The sequence below is a fragment of the Myxocyprinus asiaticus genome, chromosome 44 (genome assembly GCF_019703515.2).
Source record: "Myxocyprinus asiaticus isolate MX2 ecotype Aquarium Trade chromosome 44, UBuf_Myxa_2, whole genome shotgun sequence".
Taxonomy (NCBI): Eukaryota; Metazoa; Chordata; class Actinopteri; order Cypriniformes; family Catostomidae; genus Myxocyprinus; species Myxocyprinus asiaticus.
In genome coordinates this window covers 11,204,003-11,229,973 of record NC_059387.1, presented here as the reverse complement: position 1 = coordinate 11,229,973, position 25,971 = coordinate 11,204,003, and the positions used below count along the sequence as shown (strand labels likewise).

General features: G+C 41.3%; 1 protein-coding gene across 1 annotated transcript in view; it reads left to right on the top strand.

Annotated features, from left to right (window-relative positions):
• Positions 1-13,438, top strand: part of LOC127434728 (uncharacterized) — a 49,419-nt gene extending 35,981 nt beyond the window's left edge. The window contains exons 28-29 of the mRNA XM_051687670.1: positions 12,929-13,056; positions 13,171-13,438. Coding sequence (XP_051543630.1) covers positions 12,929-13,056; positions 13,171-13,198 — 156 coding nt within the window. The 3' untranslated portion in view covers positions 13,199-13,438. The remainder of the gene's footprint in view (positions 1-12,928; positions 13,057-13,170) is intronic.
• The last annotated feature ends 12,533 nt before the right edge of the window (positions 13,439-25,971 follow it).

Sequence of the window (25,971 nt, the reverse complement as noted above, 5' to 3'; positions counted from 1 at the left end):
GCAATACAAAAGGGAGAGAGAAGTTAGGTGCATGCAAAAGCGGCCCCCTGCAAAGTGCGGCTTTAACCTGCGAGAACACCTGTTGGCACTGCTCCGTCCACTGGACCGGGTCTGGAGCTCCCTTTTAAGTGAGATCAGTCAGCGGGCTGGTGACGTCCAAATAATTAGGCAGACCTGATGTGAATGTGCTCTCCAAAGACTTTATGAGCCAGCCTCCCAACAATGAAGAAGCACTTGAGTCTTTCGACTGTTGCTGTAAAGAGAGACATACGTGAAAACTTTTCATTTCAGAGAAGACAACAGAGATGTGATGATGAAAATCATGTGATCTTATATGGGAGAAAGATGGTTTTCTCTGTACCTGTGTTGGAACTGCTCTCATTGGGCCTGATTTGTTGAAGTCATCTGCATCATCAGGCGTGATGTGAAGAGTCAGAGATCCTAGCAGGAAGAAAAAGCAGAGAAAGACAAGTCAGGGACATTGAAAACAGTATTAGAGTGTTTGTAAGTAGGGCTGGGACGATTCATCAACGTAATCGATTACAGAAATACATCGATTTGCATGACATGCGTCGTTGCGTCGCAATGGAGTAATTAAAATGGCAGAGCCTGGTTTAAGCATGGTTTCCCCCGAAGAACAAGCTGCAGCTAAAAAAACTCGCCCACGGTCATCTAAAGCATGGGAGTATTTTAGCCAGAGACCCAACAATGTGGTGCTGTGTAAGCTATGCAAATTGGAAATGGCTTATCACAGCAGTACAACCACCATGAACGAACACTTGAAACGAAAGCATCCCGGAGCACTTTGTCAAGACGGCAGCAAGGCAGCACCGTAAGTCCTGTTTACTTTTTGTCCCCACCCAAGCATGACATTTTAGTATTACAACACGTGTTTCTCTTAGTAGTAGTCACTTAAAATTGATTTTCTGAATGTTTCCTCATCGCCCCCATGTTAAAAGTAATTTCTGCACCGCAGCTAACGTTGGGTGACCATACGACCTCTTTTTCCCGGACATGTCCTCTTTTTCGGACCTTAAAAAAGCGTCCGGCCGGGATTTCCAAATTTGCTAAAATATCCGAGATTCGGCTTTAGTTGCATTATGATGTGCATCTGATCTAATAGTGTGTGCGTGCGCATATTTGCATTGCTTTAACCCCTCATTGTAAGTCCCGCCTTCTCACACACCAATTGGTCAATTATAAGAGGCTTGCAGCAACTATTGGCCAAATTCCTGCCTGTCAATCTCTTCACGAACGTGTGAAGCGCTGTTGTGTTCAGCATCAAACAGCTGCTTGACAGCAGCAGCAAATGACAGCTGAGTGGAAACAATGCCCAAACAAAAGTGCAAATTTACTGAAGATTTGTGCAAAATTCCCATGCTTTCGTCCAGGTCGAGATCCGTGGGAAGCAGAATGTATGACATGTAAAGCTGGCACTTATGTGTCAGTTGCTAATAAAGGTGCAAGTGATTTAGAAGCACACATTAGCTCTGCGAAGCATAAAGGGTCAGCAAAAGGTGAAAGTTCATCAGTTAAATTAATGGACTACTTTTTGCAACCAGGTAAAATTATCACATTGCTTCATTTTCCATGGCCATTCAAAATAATAGTAATATTAAATGAAGGTACACTTATGACATCAAATATTTTATTTTAGTACATGGACCTTTAAAAGAATGTTGGAATTTTTTATTTATTTATATATATTTATGTTATGCTGATAGAGTGTCTTTTTCACTGTATTAAAGTTTGCATTCATGGTAACACTGTTTTGAACCCTATTATCCCCCCGGCAAAAAAAAAAAAAAAAGGTGTCCTCTTTTCGGAAAACCAAAATCCTCTTTCCTCCTGAAAGTGACTTGAATTTTACATTTGTTTCATTTATTTTGTTGTTGGATTGCTAAATGTAGATTGCACTTTCCTTTTACTTGAATTGAACAAGTTCTTTTATTTTAGAGAGATTTTATGTTGGACTGTAAAATGGAGATTACCAGTTAAGACAGGGCTATTTTTGTTGGAGAATAATGCCCTGCAGTGCACACTTTGTTTCTTGTACATTTGTTTGTGTTTAAGAGAAGATATATATATATATATATATTAATATATAGAAATATTAATGAGATAAATTTTTTCTATTTATTTTGGGTTAATTAATTGTTATATTAATCAAGTAATAATTATAAAAAAATCTTTAGAATAATCTGCAAATTAGTCGTTAGATTAAAGGACTTCTCTTGGTTGTGCCGGGACAGGACAACACGTAAAAACCTGCCGCCAACAACACGGCCGTTCATTTTTGCCACATTTTTGCCTTAGGGGCAGATTCAGCTGAGATGAAGGCCACGAATCCAAAACCTTTGCTCCGCCCGTTCTCCATCATCACCTGAACCCAGAACAGTCAATGTGTTTTACGTAGAAAAAATAATTTAAGTATATCGTTGACCATGTAAAACTTTATTTGTTGTAGTGAATATGAATATGAATATAAAATATTTTATATCTAAAATATAAAATATATTTTTTATAAAAAATTATATCATATATAAAATATTTTATAATGTTTTCTGTAACAAGCTTGTCTATTTATACAGTCACATAAATTAATCAAGAATAAAAAAAGTTGTATGCTTTTGATGAAGTATCAATGTTTTTAGAATTATTTTCATTATTATTTTCATTTTCATTATTGTTATTATTATTATTATTATGATTTTTTTTAAGATGCTTATTGTTGTTGCTTGTTATTGTATTGTACATTTGGTTAAGTTGCTTAAAGCACAATAATAAAAATTATAATAAAATTACTGTAGTGATGCTTTGGCATTGTGTGTCTTTACCATCTAGGAAGGTTACCTAGCAACGGAAGCGTGATCTAATTAATATTCATGAGCTCAGCAGTCACTATGCCCTCACAACCATCCTGTCAGCAGGTATTACTCATTTAAACTTGAATACAGTGTAAAAAAAAAAAAAAAACAATCAAAAAAAAAAACTTTTAGTTTATTAGTATTAAAAGGTTTTTTTTTTTTCATAAATGGCATGTACACATTATTTCAAACTGGCATCTGTTGCCTTGACGACGGAAGCGTCAGTCTTTCGAATATTTACATTTGAAAATTATAGAGTGATCTCCATATCTGATCTGACACATTTTGTCCTGGATTACGATCTTCAGAGATACTTCAGAGATAATATACACTGTCAAAATTGGTAACGTGCAATTGTTACTTTATTTACAGTACTTACATTTATATCAATTTCTACTTATCAAACCCTTGAAAACTGTTTTGTTGATGTAGCCTAATGTACTAAGGTTGATTCAGTGGCGTTAAAATACTGTATATACTTTTGAATCAAAACAGTTAGAGGTTACCACATGAAGCACATTTTTTTAGGTTAAAATGTTTATTTATTTATTTATTTATTAGTTTACTTCAACTGACAAGAAGACGATGTCGTCCATCAATATCGACGAGCGCTCCTCCTTGTTCGTCGGCGATCTCCACCCGGACGTGACCGAAGAGATGCTGCTCAACACCTTCATCCCCTTTGGTCCGATCTTCTCTGTGCGGGTGTGCAGGGACAGGGAGACATTGCTCTCCCTGGGGTATGGCTATGTTAATTTTGTTAATCTCGCTGATGGTAGGTGATCTTAAACTTGTAATCAGATCCATTCTGTGTAACTGGCTTTATGGAAACAGGTTGGTTACAATTTGAAATGCAACAAATGTAACGTATGAATGGGCCATCAAAAACTAACATGAACCCCCACTTTTAGCTGAGAATGCCCTAGACACCCTCCTCTTCCAGGTGCTTATTGACAGGCCCATGAGGATCATGTTTTCCCAGCGAGATGCCACACTTAGGAAGACCGGGATCGGAAACATCTTTATTAAGGGTCTGGCGAAGAGCATCAATAGCCTGGCTCTCTACGACACCTTCTCCACCTTTGGTGACATCCTCTCGTGCAAGGTAATGGCTGCAGTTTGGCCACAGTTAGATCCTGTGCCAATCTTTGTCAGCTGTCTTTTGTGCATATTTGAATGTTTTGTGCAATTTTGATTTTGTTTTTTCATCAAGGTGGTCTGTGATAAGAACGGCTCCAAGGTGTATGGCTACGTCCACTTTGCCACCTATGAGGCTGCAGAGATGGCCATTAGGAAACTAAATGGCATGATGTTAAATGACCAAATAGTGTAAGTGTGATTATTAATTCACTTACATTGTTGAAGATGCTGAATGTCTATTGTCTTCCAAAACTTGACATAAAATGCCTTACACTTCACATACTAAAACTTATTTACATGTATGCTGGAGAATCATACTTAGATGAGCCCGTTTTGTGTTTTTTAGGTCTATTTGCCACTACAAATTATACGAGGAGCGTCAGGCTGAGCGGATGGCCAGTTTTGAGACAAGGAATCAGGACCACCAGAGGCAGTACCCGGTATCCATCACAGACCCCCTTTATTAGTTATTATATCTTTAGTGAATTGTGATATATTGCGGTGTAGGCTGACTTGTGAACATGACTTGTGCTCTATGTTTTCTCAACAGGGTGTGAGTCTCTATGTGTCCAATCTGCCGTACAACATGCACGACGAGCAGCTCCGCACAGCATTCTCCCCCTTTGGAACAGTCATCAGTGCAAAGGTAGGGTGGCCATTAGTTAAATAAAAAGAGATAAAGTAAGTAACAAAAGCCTACGTAAAACACATTGGCTGTTCTGGGTTCAGGTGATGATGGAGAACGGGCGGAGCAAAGGTTTTGGATTCGTGGCCTTCATCTCAGCTGAAGCTGCCACTAAGGCTGTGGCAACAATGAACGGCCGTGTTGTTGGTGGCAGGTTTTTACGTGTAGTCCTGTCCCTGCACAACCAGGAGAAGTCCCGACCTGGCAACAATGAGCATGAGAATGAGTCGCCACCTCCTGCTCTGCGCCCCGCCCCGCCTGATGTGCCCTCTGGACAGTTTGTGGCCACTGTTCCTCAGGTGAGATGTGCTACAAAAACATTTACAGTAGGAATTAAACAAGCAGGATTATAATAAAAACAAATACAGGATAGGGTTAACTGAATAGAATATGAGCAGTTGACATGAAATACCGCAACTTCATTTTGCATATTTCAAAGGTTCCCGACTCCATGAGTGTCTGTTCTGTTAACCAGCTGGCGCGGCTCCAACCAAGCTCTCGACAGGCTGCAGTAGGTGTTCTCCCTCAGGGTGAGTAGCCCCTCTTTCTGGACTTTCATTTTTCCTTTAACTCTCTTCCTGTAAATGATGCTTCAACAGCAGCCAGACTAACAGATTATAATTAATATTCAGTTGTCTTATCTCTATTGACTATTGATTGATCAATGCACATCTCTGACTGTAATGTCACAGGTGAGAGTCTCCGCCCACTGATCTCTGCAGCCCTATTGAACGTTTTGAACTCCGAGCTGCCGCGCCTGATGATATCAGTTACTCTAGACTTCAAGGTCAGTGATCAGGCAACCTCATTTTTCATATATAACTACTGGATTCAGGCTAGCAGAAATTGAACTAGATTACAACAGTCCTGTTTGTGTGTCCAGGTGAATGAAGTTGTGTCTTTGTTTGACACTTGTCAAACTATCGAGGCTACCGTGACGTCACAGAACAAACGCCACCCCAGACGTCAGCTCGCCCTGCCTGCACCGAGTCCTGATCCGCAGGTGAGATATGCCACAATAACATTTAAAATGACAAATAAATGCAAATAGTTTAGTATTATTTAAACATTTGGAAAAGGAGAAATATAGCACCTGTATCTTCTCTGGGTACCTTGTGCACTTTTTTTACGTTTTACTGTATTTGTTAAAAGTTTCTGTACGATTCCAATTCAAACTATACAAACACACAGGACTTCCAATGACTGACATTAGAAAAGAACAAAAGATTCATTATGTGTATTTCAAAGGTTCCCGACTCCGTGAGTGTCTGTCCTGTTAACCAGCTTGTACAAATCCAACGAAGCTCTCGAAGGGCTGCAGTGGGTGTTCGACCTCGGGGTGAGTAGTCCTTCTTTCTGGACTTTCATTTCTTTCTTTAACTCTCTTTAAATGATGCTTCAACAAAAAACTAACTAACAGATTATAATAAATATTCAGTTGTCTTATCTCTATTGACTACTGATTGATCAATGCACATCTCTGACTCTAATGCCACAGGTGAGAGTCTCCGCCCACTGATCTCTGCAGCTCTATTGGACGTTTTGAACTCCGAGCTGTCGCATCTGCTGATATCAGTTACTCTAGACTTCAAGGTCAGTGATCAGGCAGCCTCATTGTCTTATAAAGCATCTGGATTGAGGCTAGCAGAAATTGAACTAGAATACAACAGTCCTGTTTGTGTGTCCAGGTGAATGAAGTCGTGTCTTTGTTTGACACTTGTCAAACTATCGAGGCAACCCTGATGTCACAGGCACTGAACCAACGGCACTCCAGACGTCAGCTCGCCCTGCCTGCACCGAGTCCTGATCCGCAGGTGAGATATGCCACAATAACATTTAAAATGACAAATAAATGCAAATAGTTTAGTATTATTTAAACATTTGGAAAAGGAGAAATATAGCACCTGTATCTTCTCTGGGTACCTTGTGCACTTTTTTTACGTTTTACTGTATTTGTTAAAAGTTTCTGTACGATTCCAATTCAAACTATACAAACACACAGGACTTCCAATGACTGACATTAGAAAAGAACAAAAGATTCATTATGTGTATTTCAAAGGTTCCCGACTCCATGAGTGTCTGTCCTGTTAACCAGCTTGTACAAATCCAACGAAGCTCTCGAAGGGCTGCAGTGGGTGTTCGACCTCGGGGTGAGTAGTCCTTCTTTCTGGACTTTCATTTCTTTCTTTAACTCTCTTTAAATGATGCTTCAACAAAAAACTAACTAACAGATTATAATAAATATTCAGTTGTCTTTTCTCTATTGACTACTGATTGATCAATGCACATCTCTGACTCTAATGCCACAGGTGAGAGTCTCCGCCCACTGATCTCTGCAGCTCTATTGGACGTTTTGAACTCCGAGCTGTCGCATCTGCTGATATCAGTTACTCTAGACTTCAAGGTCAGTGATCAGGCAGCCTCATTGTCTTATAAAGCATCTGGATTGAGGCTAGCAGAAATTGAGCTAGAATACAACAGTCCTGTTTGTGTGTCCAGGTGAATGAAGTCGTGTCTTTGTTTGACACTTGTCAAACTATCGAGGCAACGCTGACGTCACAGGCACAGAACCAACGACACCCCAGACGTCAGCTCGCCCTGCCTGCACCGAGTCCTAATCCGCAGGTGAGATGGGCTACAATAACATTTAAAGTGCCCCCCCCCCCCATTTTTATCTGCAAAAATTGGTCAGTTTTGCACTAACGATTAAAAATGTGTATTGCGAATCAGAATCAAGATAAGCAATTATTAATGTCAAGTTAAAAAAGACAGAGACCTCAGTTGATAGTGATTAAAACAGATAAAAAAGTTTAACTTACGAAGAACTGTTCTTAACATTTCTACAGCAAACTTACTGTGGTAAGTATGAGTTCAGTATTCAGAGTACTGAACTCTTTTAGTAACAGTCATATCTGTTATGACGTGAATCAACATGTCTTGTTAATTAATTTATTTTAAGTTGTTATTTTTAATTTACATTGGAGCAAATGTAGGTGTGCTTTTTGCTTTTATATGTGCTCCTTTGGTAATGAGGGCTGACACAAATTTAATTCACAACATGGAATTCTCAAGAATTATTTACACATTTGGAGAGAAAAAAAATACCACACATGCATCAAATATGAATTAGAGTACAACAGTCATGTAAGCATGTTTGTGTGTCCAGGTGAATGAAGCCATGTATTTGTTTGACCCTTGTCAAACCATTGAGACTACACTGACATCACAGGCACAGAACCACCCCAGACGTCAGCTCGCCCTGCCTGCACCGAGTCCTGATCCGCAGGTGAGATATGCCACAATACCACTTACATTGACAAATAAATGCAAATTATCTAGTATAATTTAAACATTTAGAAAGGGAAACAAATACCACCTGTATCCTGTCTGGTTACCGCGTGTCACTATCATACTGTAAATGTCCCGGCAACAAAGTTTTACTGTATTTGTGGAAAGTTTCTGTAAGATTCCAATTAAAACTTTCCAAACACACAGGACTTCCAATGACTTACATCAGAAAAGAGCAAAAGATGTCTGTTAATACAGCGGATGGGAACAGCTGGATTGATCATTAATATTTTTAATGTGGGGCTTAATGAATGTCAATTAACTGAACTCATTTTGCATATTTTAAAGGTTCCCGACTCTGTTTGTGTTTGGCACACTACCCAGCTGACGCGGCTCCAACCAAGCTCTCGACTGGCTGCAGTAGGTGTTCTCCCTCAGGGTGAGTAGCCCCTCTTTCTGGACTTTTCTTTCTTTCTTTAACTCTCTTCCTGTAAACGATGCTTCAACAGCAGCCAGACTAACAGATTATAATAAATATTCAGTTGTCTTATCTCTATTGACTATTGATTGATGAATGCACATCTCTGACTGTAATGTCACAGGAGAGAGTCTCCGCCCACTGATCTCTGCAGCCCTGTTGGATGTTTTGAACACCGAGCTGCCGCGCCTGCTGATATCAGTAACTCTAAACTTCAAGGTCAGTGATCAGGCAACCTCATTCTCATTTACAGCTACTGGATTGAGGCTAGCAGAAATTGAACTAGAATACAACAGTCCTATTTGTGTGTCCAGGTGAATGAAGTCATGTCTTTGTTTGACACTTGTCAAACTATCGAGGCAACCCTGATGTCACAGGCACTGAACCAACGGCACTCCAGACGTCAGCTCGCCCTGCCTGCACCGAGTCCTGATCCGCAGGTGAGATAGGCTACAATATAATTTAAAATGACAAATAAATGCAAATAATTTAGTACTATTTAAACATTTGGAAAAGGAGAAATATACCACCTGTATCTTCTCTGGGTACCTTGTGTCACTATTATAAATGCCCCAGCAACAACGTTTTACTGTATTTGTTGAAAGTTTCTGTACGATTCCAATTCAAACTATACAAACACACAGGACTTCTAATGACTTACATTAGAAAAGAGCAAAAGATTCATTATGTGTATTTCAAAGGTTCCCGACTCCATGAGTGTCTGTCCTGTTAACCAGCTTGACACAAATCCAACAAAGCTCTCGACGGGCTGCAGTGGGTGTTCGACCTCGGGGTGAGTAACCCCTCTTTCTGGACTTTTCTTTCTTTCTTTAACTCTCTTCCTGTAAGTGATGCTTCAACAGCAGCCATACTAACAGATTATAATTAATATTCAGTTGTCTTATCTCTATTGACTACTGATTGATCAATGCACATCTCTGACTCTAATGCCACAGGTGAGAGTCTCCGCCCACTGATCTCTGCAGCCCTATTGGACGTTTTGAACTCTGAGCTGTCGTGTCTGCTGATATCAGTTACTCTAGACTTCAAGGTCAGTGATCAGGCAACCTCATTGTCTTATAAAGCATCTGGATTGAGGCTAGCAGAAATTGAACTAGAATACAACAGTCCTGTTTGTGTGTCCAGGTGAATGAAGTCGTGTCTTTGTTTGACACTTGTCAAACTAGCGAGGCAATCCTGATGTCACAGGTACAGAACCAACGGCACCCCAAACGTCAGCTCGCCCTGCCTGCACCGAGTCCTGATCCGCAGGTGAAAAATGACACTTATACTGATATAAATAAATGCTAATTATGTAGTATTATTTAAACATTTGGAAAGGGGAAAAATATACCACCGGTACCTTGTGTCACTTTCATAAATGTCCCGGCAACAACATTTTACTGTATTTGTTGAAAGTTTCTGTAAGATTCCAATTAAAACTGTCCAAACACACAGGACTTCCAATGACTTACATCAGAAAAGAGCAAAAGATGTCTGTTAATACAGCGGATGGGAACAGCTGGATTGATCATTAATATTTTTAATGTGGGGCTTAATGAATGTCAATTAACTGAACTCATTTTGCATATTTTAAAGGTTCCCGACTCTGTTTGTGTTTGGCACACTACCCAGCTGACGCGGCTCCAACCAAGCTCTCGACCGGCTGCAGTAGGTGTTCTCCCTCAGGGTGAGTAGCCCCTCTTTCTGGACTTTTCTTTCTTTCTTTAAATGTTTTTTTTTTAATTATGCTTCAACAAAAAACAGACTAACAGTTTATAATTAATATTGGTTGTTTTCTCTTTATTGACTACTGATTGATGAATGCACATCTCTGACTGTAATGTCACAGGTGAGAGTCTCCGCCCACTGATCTCTGCCGCCCTGTTGGATGTTTTTAACTTCAAGCTGACGCATCTGCTGATATCAGTAACTCTAGACTACAAGGTCAATGATCAGGCAACCTCATTCTCATTTACAGCTACTGGATTCAGGCTAGCAGAAACTGAACTAGAGTAAAACAGTTATGTATGTTTGTGTGTCCAGGTGAATGAAGTAATCCTTTTGTTTGACTCTTGTCAAACTATCAAGGCAACCCTGACATCACAGAACAAACACCACCCCAGATGTCAGCTCACCCTGCCTGCACCAAGCCCTGATCCGCAGGTGAGATATACCATAATATAATTTACAGTGACAAAGAAATGTGCCTATTACCAAGTTCTCTGTAATACTCGATTCTGATTGGTCAATCGCGCAATCCAGCGGTTTGATATTTCTGTGAATGACCGCATGTGATATCAGAGTGGTCATACAGGTATTGCAATTCCTAGATCCTACTTCTCGTACCACACTGCCATCTGTACAAGCTAATGAAATAATTTAAACTCAAATCAATATTTCATGTCCATTTATTTATTTAATTGGTTGGTAGCCATGTAATAAGCGGTATAATGTACAGTCAGCCGGTCATTTTCGCAAAAAAACAGAACAACAACAGATCTCCGACACAAACTGGAGGTGGAATTCAGCTTTTTCTAGAGACTCCGTGATTTCTCATCACATAATAACATAATTTCAACACAAATCAATATTTCATGTCCATTTGCAGTGAGCCGGTCATTATCGCAAAATGAACCCATTCAGAGTCAGACAAGATCCCTCCACTCCACGTCAGGGTTTATTTTGCGATAGCATTCGGAAAAGTAAAAAAATGCCACATTTATCATATTTGAACTAGAGTACAACAGTCATGTATATTTGTGTGTCCAGATGAATGAAATAATGCTTTTGTTTGACCATTGTCAAACAATCAAGGCAACTCTGATGTCACCGAACAAACAGCACCCCAGACGTCAGCTCGCTCTGCCTGGACCGAGCCCTGATCCGCATGTGAGATATGCCACAATAACATTTACATAAATAAATATGCATAACTTTCAATAATTTACCTTTCAATAATACTTTTCCAGCAGCAATGTTTTACCATATTTTTTTATACTTTCTGTAAATTTACAATTTAAAACTATCCAAACACACAGGACTTCCAATGACTTACATTCAAAAAATGCAAAAGCTTGTCTAATTATATTGGGCACGGCAACAGTTGGATTGGTCGTTTTTAATGTGGGGCTTAATGAATGTCAATTAACTGAACTTCATTTTGCATATTTTAAGGTTCCTGACTCTGTTTGTGTTTGGCACACTACCCAGCTGACGTGGCTCCAACCAAGCTCTCGACAGGCTGCAGTGGGTGTTCTCCCTCAGGGTGAGGAGCCTCTCTTTCTGGATTTTTCTCTTTCTTTCTTTAACTCTCTTCCTGTAAATGATGCTTCAACAGCAGCCAGACTAACAGATTATAATTGATATTCAGTTGTCTTATCTCTATTGACTACTGATTGATGAATGCAATCTGACTCTAATGCCACAGGTGAGAGTCTCCGCCCACTGATCTCTGCAGCCCTATTGGATGTTTTGAACTCCAAGCTGCCGCGCCTGCTGATATCAGTTCCTTTTAACTGCAATGTCAGTGCTCAGGCAACCTCATTCTTATATATGGCTACTGAAATCAGGTTTGCAGAACTTGAACTAGAGTGCAACAGTCATGTCTGTTTGTGTATCCAGGTGAATGAAATGATCTTGTTTGACAATCGTCAAATCACCGAGGCTACCCTGACGTCAGAGGATCTGAACCAGCACCACCGCAGACGTCAGCTCGCCCTGCCTACACCGAGCCCTGATCGAGCTACTGAAGATGTTCTCAACAACTGTGAGCAGCTCCACTTCTTACATGTCAAACTTAAAAAATACTTTTTTATGGAGAGACGTTAAAATTGCATTGACTTGAGCCAGTATGTAACCAGCCAACAACATCTTTATCAGCATCCTAGCAACCACTCAAAACACATTAGCAACACATATTGTCATGGCATTGACTTTTGCATGGGCAAGCACTGCTTACATTTTCTTCAGATGATGTAAAAATGCAGTTCTTCTAATAGTTATTGAGTGGACTTTATGTAATTCATTCTTCTCTAGTTTTATCACTTTTACAGATTTGATAAAAGCTCTCTTTTTTCTCTTGTGCAGCAGCAGATTCGACTGATGACATCCAGAATTCTACTATCCGTTCACAGAGCTCACGACCGACGAGACCCGTGTCCACACAGTTTCTCGAAAAATTGGCTGCATTACATTTGCGTGAGTGTAGACTCCTTCAGTGCATCATGTTTTACACTTACAAACACTCAAATACTGTTTTCAATGTCCCTGACTTGTCTTTCTCTGCTTTTTCCTCCTGCTAGCATCTCAGACTCTTCACATCACGCCTGATGATGCAGATGACTTCAACAAATCAGGCCCAATGAGAGCAGTTCCTGAACAGGTATAGAGAAAACCATCTTTCACCCATATAAGATCACATGATTTTCATCATCACATCACCTGTTGTCTCTATGTCTCTCTTTACAGCAACAGTCGAAAGACTCAAGTACTTCTTCATTGCTGGGAGGCTGGCTCATAAAGTCTTTGGAGAGCACATTCACATCAGGTCTGAGCTGCCCCACATCCTGGACCATTCTAAGTCTCTACGCCTTAAGGTCAGTGTCTTTGTATTTTCTGTGTGAACTACACAGCATGTAGACCTTCTAAGACCTACTCTGAATGTATGTTATTTGTTTAGTGTGTAACACGCAATATTCATGTGTTATTAGGAGAATGAAGTCCGGAATTAAATCCTGATGTCCATATAAGAAGAGGAGGAAGCCATTGCACTTCACACACAGAAATACTTTTCAGTAGCAATTTAATAAAATAAGCATTTGTTGTTGTTTTCATTTATTTATTGTATGGTTTGTTTTTGACTTCATCCTGAATTCATCTTTGAGACATAAGCACTTGAAGGTACAAAACTTTCAGACACTTAAAGCTTGATAGCAAGAAATGTTAGAACTGAGTCATTCATTATGTAAACTGTGTCTAGTGGCAGAGAAAAACTTATGACTGTGGCGCTGAAAACTGAGGTTTTTGAATATAGTGCCCTTTTTTCTTTAGGATATAAAAAATGAGCAAAGTACACTTTTTATGAATATTAAGATTGTCAATATTATGAGTTCTTTGTCTGGTAATCTTTGGTGTGATTTTGGTTAGTTGTTTTCCAGCAAGGTTTCTAACATTACTCTTTCTCTGAACCTTTGCTTGTGTGTTTCAGTATCACAGTGTGAAAGGAAGCCTGGACTTAGGAAGACTGATGTGGAAGATGTGGTTCTTCTTTGATCCAGATAACTCTTTATACATGGTGAGCATCTCCTAAAGCAGGCGCTCCACTAGCAGGCTCCAAACAACTCAAATTTGTCCGAGGGTGTCACACATGCAGACTGTTTTGCTGAGATCTTCAGTCGGAGGTATGACATACTTGCCAATAAAAAATGGTGGAGTGGTGACAAACATACCAACTCACCGCAACTCTCTTCCTGATTCCCTGTCATGTGGAGCTCGCCGAAATAACAACAGGAGTACTGCGTGATTTAGGCCGTTTTCAGACCTGTAGCTTGATTGAATTGTTCCAAAACAGAGGTTAAAATACAGTGTTGTATTTTCTTCATGGTTCGGTTCGCTTTTACAAGGTTATGTTTTAAAATGGACCAAAACTGTAAAATTTCCATTGTGGTTATTGGTTTAGAGGTAAACTGATATATCGGTTTTACTGATTAATCGGTGTCGATAGTTGTCAGTAGTTTTAATTTAGTGAATGCAGGCTATAAAATGTTTGGTAAATGATTAAATGTAGAGGATTGTAATGAAGCCAAGTCTCCATCATTTCAAAGTAAGTGTATTTTGGGCTTGTTTATTGTTAAAAGTCCCATGTTATGCACCAAATCCTCATTTTTTCTGGTTATTATTGGGATTTTGGTTGCACAATAAACTGCTGGGATTTTATTAATTTTGGACTCTTGTTGTCTAATGTTTGTGCCAGTCATAGTAAGGAAAGACTTTATTTAACAGTCTATAAATTCTATGAATCAATTTTAAAAACTATCAGCCGATTAATCGGTAATCAGCCTTTTCCACCACCTTAGTTATCTTATCGGCAAAATCCAATATTGGTCGACCTCTATCACAGAGCTTGCTCTCTCTCCCCCTCCTGCACCTGTACACTTGCTCACACACATACACACAGAAAGAGTGTAGCCACGCTTTTACCTGTCTGTTCTGTCACTATCCAAAAGAGAGAAGCAATTGTGAAGATTGACCTATATAATATAGCCGCCAAAAGGCTATATCTGCGTTTTGATGATGAATTACAGATTTCTACTCCATCCAGGTGTTCTGGGAACCATTGTTTTGGTGTGGATCCGAGTGCGACTGGCATGTATAAATGCCTATGCGAACTGAACCGAGGGAAAAAAAATGCACCAGAATCCGAAATAAATGCTCCAAATGAGCCAGGTGTGAAAATGCCCTTAGGAAGCGATTCATGGAGTAACTTTACCTTGTGAAAGTACGTGATTCTGTATTTATCTCCTCGAGGCTTGCTGTAGAACGTGTATGTCAATATGCAGCTGTCAGTTAGTAAAGAAGTTCAATAAAAACGTCTCTGTTACTGCCGTATCTTCTGTTCCCTGGAGGGATCGAGATGTTGTATCGATGTAGTGACACTAGGGGTCGCTCGAGATCCCCAAACACCTCAGATCTTTGAGAAAAGGCCAATGAGAATTGGCGAGTGGAATTTGCATGCCACTCCCCCGGACATACGGGTATAAAAGGAGCTGGCTCGCAACCACTCAACCAGGTTTTGTGCTGAGGAGCCGAGACAGGGTCCTGGCCATTTTAGCGGGTAGTACAGCGTTGTGACAGGGGGGACACAGTGTCTCGTTCCCTCCATTAGGGAACGGAGGTTATGACAGTAACCGAGATGTTCCCCTTCTGTCACTCACCTGATGTTGTGTCGATGTAGTGACACTAGGGGTCCCTATACGAAATGCCACAACTAGCTGAACCGTGTTACATGGACTGCCGGTGCAAGCAAGCTGCTGCATGCGTAGTAGCAGGTGCACCGGTCTGCACGTAGCCTCCCCCAACGACCCAAAAAACGTCGTATAGTTCCCCACATCCCTGGGGGGAGGAGAGATGTATCTTGTATGGAAGCAGGCCGCGCCAGCCGCGGCCTTTTCTCTCTATGTTTTCTCTCCACATAGTATTCAGTTATTCGGCCATTTTAACGCTCAATATATATGCCAGGGAAGGTGTTCTTTTCCTATCCTATTCTTTCAGGGGGAAAAGACCCCACGGAGACCACATCCTGCCCAGAGGGAGGTAACATGTGGCAAGCACATCAGCCACACATGGAAGAGGTGCGGTGGTAGGTCCTGCCTGAAAGGGGATGAGCTCTACAAACACGGTGACCGGGACAGAGAGGGCTCTGTCGAAGGGAGACGCAGGTCTGTCACTGACAGAGAACGCTTGAAGGTCCCCGACCCTCTTGATGGAGGTGAGCGCAATCAGGAGGGCCGTCTTCAAGTAGAGGGCTTTCAACTCGACTGACTCTAGCGGCTCAAAGGGGGCTCCGCAAAGGCCCAGGAGGACCATGGAGAGATCCCATGAGGGGAACAGGCATGGCCTAGGAGGATTCAGCCTCCAGGTGCCTCTCAGGAAAATGATGGTCAGGTCGTGCTTCCCTAAGGACTTACCGTCCACTGTATCATGGTGTGCCGCTATGGCGGCCACATACACCTTAAAGGTGGAGGGGGACAGCCGTTCTTCCAGCCTCTCCCGCAGGAAGGGAAGCACTGACCCGACTGCGCATCTCTGAGGGTCTTCAGCTCGGGAAGAACACCAATTCGTGAACCGACGCCACTTCAGGGTATAAAGCTGCCTCGTGGAGGGAGCTCTGGCCTGAGTGATCGTGTCTACCACTGCTGGTGGTAGGCCACTTATGTCTTCCGCGTCCTGTCCAAGGGCCAGACGTGGAGGTTCCAGAGGTCTGGGCGCGGGTGCCAGATGGTGCCCCATCCCTGAAAAAGAAGGTCCTTCCTCAGGGGAATTCGTCAGGGATGGGCTGTCGTGAGGAGAGTGAGGTCTGAGAACCAAGTCTGGGTGGGCCAATACGGGGCCACGAAAGTGACCTGCTCCTCGTCCTCCCTGACCTTGCACAGGGTCTGTGCAATTAGGCTCACTGGGGGGAATGCATACTTGCACAGCATGTATGCACCGAAGTCCTCGGCGGTGTCGCCGAATAGGCCAATCTGGGAGATGGGGGCGTTGAGAAAGCGAACCTTGTCCGCGTCCCTCATCTCGACCAGATTCAGCCACAGGTGGCGTTCCTGGACCACGAGGGAGGACATCACCTGCCCGAGTGCTCGCGCCGTGACCTTCGTTGCCCGAAGGGCAAGGTCAGTCACCAAGTGCAGCTCCTGCATCACATCAGGATCAGGACTACCCATGTGCAGTTCCTTTAGTACCTTGGCCTGGTGTACTTGCAGGAGGGCCATGGCATGCAAGGCAGAGGTGGCCTGACCAGCGGCGCAGTAGGCTTTGGCCATCAGAGATGACGTCATCCTACAGGCCTTGGAAGGGAGTGCTGGGCGATCCCACCAGGTGGCTGCACTTTGCGGGCACAGGTGCACCGCAACTGCCTTATCCACCTGAGGGACCTCTGTATACCCGTGAGCCACCCCACCCTCGAGGATAGTGAGAGCAGACGAGCTGGGAGGTCGGTTTCTGGCAGAAAAAGGTGCCCTCCACGACCTTGTCGTGCACTTCCGGGAAGAAAGTGACCGGGGGGGGGTCGTGGCTGTGAGAACCAATCATCTAGCCACGAGGGCTCAGGGGAGGGTGGAAGGTTCCACTCCAACCTGACACACGCGGCGGCCCGGGCAAGCATGGCGATCATCTCGCCGTCAGCCTCAGACTGGGCGGGCTGACCCGAAGGTGGCAGCCCATTCGAGTCCTCGGTGTCTGACATCGCCAGTATGCTCTCCGATGCAGCGCTCGAGCACTCATCCCGCTCTGGAGCTCCGAAAGGGACACTAAGCTGGCCCTGGGGCGAGATGGTCTCCTCTTAGAACTCACCGGGGGCAAACGAGCATGCAGGGGAATGGTAGGAGCCGCACCCAATGAAGTCCCCAAATCGCCTCCAGCGCCAGCCTCGTATCCAGAGGTAAAAGGCGAGGCGCGGGGAGGGGGCGGCTAGAGTGCAAATGCAAATTCCACTCGCCAATTCTCATTGGCCTTTTCTCAAAGATCTGAGGTGTTCGGGGCTCTCAAGAGTGACCGAGTGAGTGACAGAAGGGGAACATACTGTTGTGGCTCCACTTTCTGAAGTCATTTTAGTGAAGAAAAAAAAAAGGCAGGAAAAACGCTTTGTGACAGAATCACTATGGATTACAGTCAGCGTTTGTGATGATATGCAGCTGAATGTAATGAAAACGTTCAGATCAGCTTGATCTTGTTAGTTCTTCAGGAAAAGAAGAAGCTCATTGGTCACTTGACGAAAACACAAGACCTCGTCTCGGCGACAGAACAATTTTTTCTAACCATTTTGATGTCCTTTTTCATTGCTGGAACCATGAACTCAGCAGGTAATCCAGACAGTCTAGTGATTAATGTCCTCCCACTGAAAGACGCTAATGCGTACATCGTCTCTCTCCGCCCAGCCGTTGATTATGTTAATGAAGCTCACACCTGAAAGTCACTGGAAAAATTACCTAGTGGAGCGCTGGCTTAAGAGAACCAAAACATTTTTTAAGTGAATCTTAGAATTAATTGTTACATGTGTGTCTACAGCATTATTGTATGTATTTTTGTACTGTCTTTATCACTATAACACAATATTGGTAAAGAGTTCAGAAATGGATCAAGTGAAAAAAATCTGCATTAAATGCTTTGAAGTTCTGTATAACTATGAATGATGGCAGAATTTTTATTGTATGGTGAACTATCCTTTTAATTATCAATAAATATTTGGTATGTTGAGTAATTTAAATGAAGCTGCTCTTTTGTATGGGCCTACTAGTGGGTTCAGTATGAGTGAATCAGCTTGTGTAACTTATAATCATACTGAACTGGCACTGGCAACAAGACAAGCTTGTACAAGCCTGGTCCAATATCTGCTTTTCTGACAGCATGACCTCAGGCTTTGTGATAATGTTTTTAAACTTGAGTGATAAATTAGACCGGGGAAATATGATGACAACATCAAACACTATTGCGTTTAAAACTGCCAAGCGAACAGAGATTGACACCTCAGTTACTCAACTTTGTTGCTTATCACTGTTCCCATCGTGTTTACACTAAGGCAGCAGGACTTTTACAAGTAGTTTTGTCAGAAGGCTGCTAGCATGTTTCCACAGGCAGCAGAGAATGCCACAGCCATGTTTGAAATCTTTCACGTGGCTGCAGTATGCACTGTAGGACATGTAGTATGGTCTATATAAGATTCCCATTGGCTCGACCTATAATAACCACATGGTTTCTTGCTGACTTTGCTGCTTGTTATTGAATGACAGATATGATTGTTCTCTATCCGTGTGTATTATAATCAGCAGTCTGAAAACTAAATGGACAAGTGTGAGTTGGCGGGAGGAGGCATCAATCAGCAAACATTCAGTTTCTTGCATAATCAGACCCGTTTCAAATGCCAAAAATTGCTGATGAAGGACTGTGTGCCGACAAGCAATAACAAAGAGATGGGCAGGGACATTTCCGGCCTGTTCTTGATTTCTCTACCAACGGTATGTATGAATTCTTGACAGCCAACAACATCCCTGTGCTGTTTTATAGCTCAAGTTTACACTAAATCAGCAATCTGATGACAAGCCTAATGTTGTCTTGTCTGGATGAGTTTTGAAGCAATAAGCTTCTCACCTGATTTTTTTTTTTTTTTAAAGTTTTGGTTTGTTATTCTTAACAGGTTATATTTCAAGGCATATTTTATTTTACCATTCATGTTTATATAAATAAATTTCACTCCTTGTTTTAGTTATGTTCATGTGTAAATTAAACGAGTAATTAATGTATTTATTTGATTTGATTTTTCCAACTTTATTACAATTAATTAACTTAGCCTGTCATTTCATTTTATTTATTTTGGCCGCTGTATTACATTTACTAAATAAGCAAAACCATTTCACACCTTGTTTATATATTTTTATTCATGTGTAAATTATTTTATTTTATTTTGCCCACTATATTCTATTTTATTTTATTTTTTATTTAGTTGGCCATATTCCATTTTATTCATTTTTATCTATTTATTTATTTTGTCCACTATATTGCATTTACTAAATAAATTAATACATTTCACACCTTGTTTATGTATTTGTTCACATGTAAATGTATTTATTAATTTATTTAATTTTATTTTGCATACTACTGAAGAATTAACTTATTTTATGTTTTGTTATTTAGTCTCCCATTTTCCATTTTATTTATCTATTATTTATTTTTTTTTTGTCCACTCTATTACCATTTATTTATCCCTTATATCCCTCCTTAGTACTTCTGCAAAAATTAGAGAAGCGCAAATGTTGGAGATTAAAGGTTAAGCAATTTTTGTGACACAAATGTCACCAAATAGAAATGCATAAATTATCGTTTTCATTCAAGTTTCCTGAACAATGTCTCTGTCTACCATCGGTGCATTGCTGCCACAGTGTTTACACTCTTCAGTAACCCAACCTGCAAATGGCTTACTTATTTCAGTGCCATCACTTTTAATAAAAAGAGAGAAATGGAAACAAGAAATGAAAACAATATTACAAAATCTGTACTTCATTTTCTATACAAGTTAATCCTTAAGTGACACTTTATTTGTGTTGAGGAACACTTCCTTGTAACCTCATCTCTAAGGAAGTTAGTCTCCTGCCCAAATCAATTGCTCACATCACATCTGTTTGGTCTTGTGAAACTCCAATTGAACTTTCTGGCCACGGGCTATAAAATCTTTTGCGGATCTATGCTTCCCTCCTCACTCATCCATCAACTTTTGTTCTCCATTCAGTTCCCCCTTTCTTTCTTTAGCTCTGTTTGTCCAACTAAACCAGCTGAGCTCTTGCATTTAGCCAAAGGTGGGGAACCAGAAACCCACCAATTCACACGCACCTGGCAGATTAAAATGACGACATCTTAACACATTTCTAGACATATTCAAACTCATTTGTGATGGATCATGCATCTGTTATGTGTTGCTTTTATTCGCATCCTTTTGGAAATAGTTCCATAGCGATTAATTTTCCGCACCAACATGTTTTTACATGTGATAAGCTTTTGTTATTCATGGGGTTTTCCAAATGGTCTGAAAGCAGAGAGAATTGTTTTTGTGCCAACACAACTTTTCAGTATCCATTTTTACATCCTGGGTGCAAGGATGTTGTTAGCCACATGTTACCGTCTTTGTGAATCTTCTTAAACCTGCAGTAAGCGAATTTTTTTTAACACCACAAATAAAATATACTCATTAGATCTCACTGAAATAGTTCTCCTGAGAAATTCCACTTGTCTTGGTGATAGCTCTATGTAAACAATCTGGTTGTGTCCTGCACATATTAGCCAAACAAATAACTTGGTGGATTCAAAAATAACGGAAGTTAGGGGCAGGACTACCTGTTTGGCCAAACAAAGGAAGGTGTTTGATGTAATGGGCATAAATCCCCCAGACTTGCATTAAAGAGGAAACCTGAACCATATATAGGGTCTAAAATAATAGAGACTTATAGAGTGATGCAGAAATTGCTTACAGCTGCTTTTGCACCCATGCCACACTTTCTATATACAGTATATGTCTGTTTTTTACTTTAAAGGATGAAACACCTGACGTTTCTTATTATTTTGTATACATAACCACACTATTCCAACAGTGACAGTAAGTCAGCCAGTGAGCCAAGGGGAAGTAACCCAGTTGCAGTCATCACATGCAGTTTGATGCTCATTATGTAACAACACTCAGGGAGCCACTGCTGTGACACACTAACCTCACAATCCTATTTTCATTCAAATCCCTTTGTGTGCGAGTCTGCTCACATTTAAATTGCAGGTACAGAGGCAACCAGCTTCATCCATGTTGCTACTATTAGATTACAGCTCCTCATAAAGCATTTATGCAACATTACAGCTACATGTTAATGAAGGCTTGTCTCTTGAGAGCTTTCATAACCATCCTCCATCCAAAGGTGATAGAACACATACTGTAAGCGTAGTAAGCTATTACAGGCAAAGAGGGACACTGTTAAATGTGAAATGTCCAGCGAGGGCCACCAAAAGAGAGTGAAATGTCATAATCAAACAAGGTTAAGATGAATGTTAGATGGAGGGTTTGAGAAAAACGTACCTCCCAAACCTAAAACTTTAACCTAAGCAATAGTGTCCTAAAAGCAAATGAGAGGTGAACAAAACAGACCCTCAACGATAGTGTCCTAAACAGGGTTGGGGAGTAACAGAATACATGTAACTCTGTTATGTATTTAAAATACAAATGTTGGGCCTCATGTATTCTGATAGAAGACAAAGGCAGACCTAACACAGTCGTAAAACCTAACTCAGGCCCCTGCATACCAAGTCAAACTTTACTGATAAAAATCACGCCAAAAATCAAACAAAGGAAGTCCAAAACAGATTACAAATCCCATGAAGCCTTGCTCATAAAGGATCGAACTCTCAACTCCTATTGGATGAGGCACACAACAGAACGCACCTCAACCATGACATCATCAGTAGTAGAAATACCTCTGAAATGCTTCAGGGATTTGCTTGCAGCAACTTTGCTCGGCGTGTGTAGACGCAGCTCATCGCTGCTCTCAGGGGCAGCCTCATGGCACAAGGAAGTAACGTCAACTTGAAACTGTGGCCATACATTCTCCATCTCGCTGGACGAGTTGAGGTTACTCTGTGTTCCACCGAACACTCTAACGGATCCGAAGGAGACCGCCGAGCAATCCGCATCTTCTTCCGTTTGCCTGCAGAAGTGAAGAGAAAAGATTTCTCTTCCCTCTTCAATCAAGTCAAAGTCGCTGATTTCTCCGCCAGCCCGCCGAGAATCAGCAGCCGTACCGCCCGCCGACAGAGCGAGGAAATGGCCTCCCGTCATCACCCAAGCCTCGAGGAACCGAATCTGAGTTAAAGGACGGATGAACACACATTCTGCATCCTCATGCGATTCAAGTAAGAGGTTTACATCTGGGCAGAGAGAGAATATTATAATGTGTTATTCTTGTGTATCAAGGTTATTGCTTGTATAGTTTATGGACCGCCATGTCCGCTCATTATTAATACTCAGGGTATTAATTATCACGAATTTGATTTGTTGTATTGTAGTCCAACCACATTGGACTGTTGTGCATTTCCGCCATCGCGGGTGAGACCGGCAAACTGAGTTTATCCATTAAAGAATCAAAGACCGCAGGACGGTTTACAAGCCGTCCACCGCGTCTCTGAGTGATAAACTAACAGCTGCTTTCTCTCCCACAATCGCAAAATCGGCTTTAGGGCCGTCACTTAATTCTCTCTCGTACTAACCACACACACACTCACACTCACACTCACACATTATGTGTTATGGAAATCAAAATAATCCTATATCTAATCATATCACTGTTTAGTTTGTAGTTGTAAGTCAGAAGTTTATTGACTGCATTGTATTAATTATTAATTGATATTACTGCATAAATAAACTTTGTTATATTACAAAGAGAAGTGTTTTGGTTTGTTTTGCATACACCTGTGTCATGCTGATGGGATGTCAGAGCTCGGATTCAAGCCTTCATTTGTTTTTTTTCCTGAAAATCGATATTCTTCAGATGTTGATTTTCCTAAGAAAACGATCTAATATTGAGACGGTTATACTATCTGGTTATTAGTCCCTGATTCCAGGGTGGTGCCCCGTCAATGTTAATCCTTATCAAAAATCAATAGAATATTAATAATTATCTTTGACGATTGTTGATTTTGAAGGATCAGTAAGCTAGTGTTAATATTAATGTATCATAGATGTTAATGATTGGTGATTATCTTTGATAATTGTTGATTTAAAGGATTAAAAAAAAAGCTAACATTGATTCTCATCAATGTTCTATTGATTTTAATAATTATCTTTGATAATTATTCGTTATTGCTAATAACCAAACCCGCTCCTAAACGTAGCGCACTACATTTACTGGAGCCCCATATGAGGTTTTAATGAGTTAGATTCAATTAATTAAAATATGAATTAATAACTAAAGAAATAATTAATTATTTCTGATAGTAACTCTGATCTAAACAACCAGTAAAGCCCTACACAAAATATAAGTAACTGTATTCCACTACAGTTACAATTTAAATCATTGGTAATTAGAATGGTTACAAAAGCAAATGAGAGGTGAACAAAACAGACATCCTTACCCTAAACCAACACCTAAACCTAACCAATGATGTCCTAAAAGCAAATGAGAGGTGAACAAAACAGACATCCTTACCCTAAACCAACACCTAAACCTAACCAATGATGTCCTAAAAGCAAAAGAGAGTTAAACAAAACAGACATACTTAAATGTATGTGGGTCTGTAATGCAAGCGTTAAAATGTGTCGTTTTACAAATTATGTTTTAGAGTAAAAGTGTTTTGAAATGATAGCGGTATGAGTAAGAGTGAGAGCGTTTATGAAGTCATTATCAGCCGTTGTGAAATGCACACTTGTTGTGCCTGTTAATTTCACCAGGAAACAGCGGTGAAACGTAGAATGCAGCAGGTAAAGCTCAGTTTGAAAATTTTTATAATGTTCATTCTATGAGACTAGAAGTATAGAAGTATTTCTTCTATGTAGTAAGATCCTGTCTTACCTGTGTCCAGTGGTTCAGTCAGAATGCCAGCCTGGGGAGAGAGCTTAACATCCAGAAAGCTGTCATCCTCACCTGAATCCACCAGAGGAAAGGACTGCTGATTAAAACATAGAAGCTAGTAGTTGCAGGCAGAGAAAAGACACTGAGGAGGATGTGGTTCGGCTAACCAGTAATCCCCCTTCTACTGGTGAGCGCCCCTTTTTGGCCAGAGGGGACAAGAGGCTAGGATATTACCCATTTGACTGCAATATATATACTCACCCACCCTCAGTCTCTGGAGTTGTTCGTCTGGGGTGAGATGAGCACGACCCAACTGCATGGGCTCATCAGACGTCGAAGTGTTAGTTGAGACATGGGAACTAGAATGTAATCCGGCAACCTTTCCATTCGACCAGGAACAGACACAAGAGGGTGTGGGGTGAGAGAGACTGGATTTTTCCCTACGGCATTCTCACAGGCGGTTATCTAGAATGATCGAGAGATAGACAAGTGAGTCAAGAGAGTCCTTAACAGCCAGTTCGTCCTTAATTCGGTCAGAGTCCATTCCAAAACATAGCCTGAAGAGCACCATCATTCCAGCACAATTCAGCAGCTAAGATGCGGAACTCCACTGAATATTGAGCCACACTTCGAGCCCTGATGGAGCGAGTGGTGCTTCTCAACTTGCTCTATTAACAGGGTGGTCAAAAAACGTTTCCAAGTTCAGCAGTAAAAGAGGTAAAACAGTTAAGCAAGGTGGTTTGACTGCTCCAGACAGCTGTGGCCCATGCTAAATGCATTTCCCCAAAGGAGCCCAAAGACATAAGAGATCTTCGCCTCATCTTCAGAATATGTGTTTGGCTGCTGGCCAAAAACTAGAGAACACTGAAGAAGAAAGGAATTACATTTTCCTAAGTCACCGGAGTATAGTTCAGCATCCATGATCTGAGCCTCACGTAAAGATGAATGATCCGAGAAGGTGATGGGGCACTGTGGGAGCGGGCTGACTGGAAGTCAGACTCATAGACCTCTGAGCAAGTAGAACAGAAATGTCATTTATTTTTTCACAAATTTGGGAGATCTGACCTGTCATGACTTGGCTACTGTCCGTGAGATCCCGTAGCTGTCTTTCTTGTTGTCCCAGAAGTATTCCTTGCCCAGAGAGAGCTTTATGGACTGAGCCTGTGTCAGCTGGGTCCATGGTGGCTAGATTGTTCTTTTATGCCTGAAAAATGGTTTGAACCAAATGCTGAACACAGACACGGAGAGAAAGATTATGATAAAATGGTATTTACTTACAAAATGGGGAATGAGATGGAAGATGTGGTTGATCTGCCGCTGGAGGCAGAGGGCTGGGTAGGCAGGAGGTAATGGCAGAGTGGAGCGGTGAGCTGGGTGGATGGGTAGGGTAGGCTTGAAGGAGAGTGGATCTGAAGATGACTGAAGTAGTAAGTGGTTGAATACAGGTAGGTTGTTTGGTGGATCTGAAGAATAATGAAACACATGAGCACAAAAACAAATACTAAACTAGAAAACAAAGAAACTAAAATCAAAGTTGGCCTATCATAGTACTACTCTAATAGTCTGAACAATCTGACAATGAATGACTGAGAACTCCGGGTATAAATAGAGCAGGCTGGTGATGAGATGATGACTTGCAGGTGTGAAGTAATGGGGAGAGCTCAGTGGGGAGAGCTGCCACATCAACAGAACTGACCAACTCAC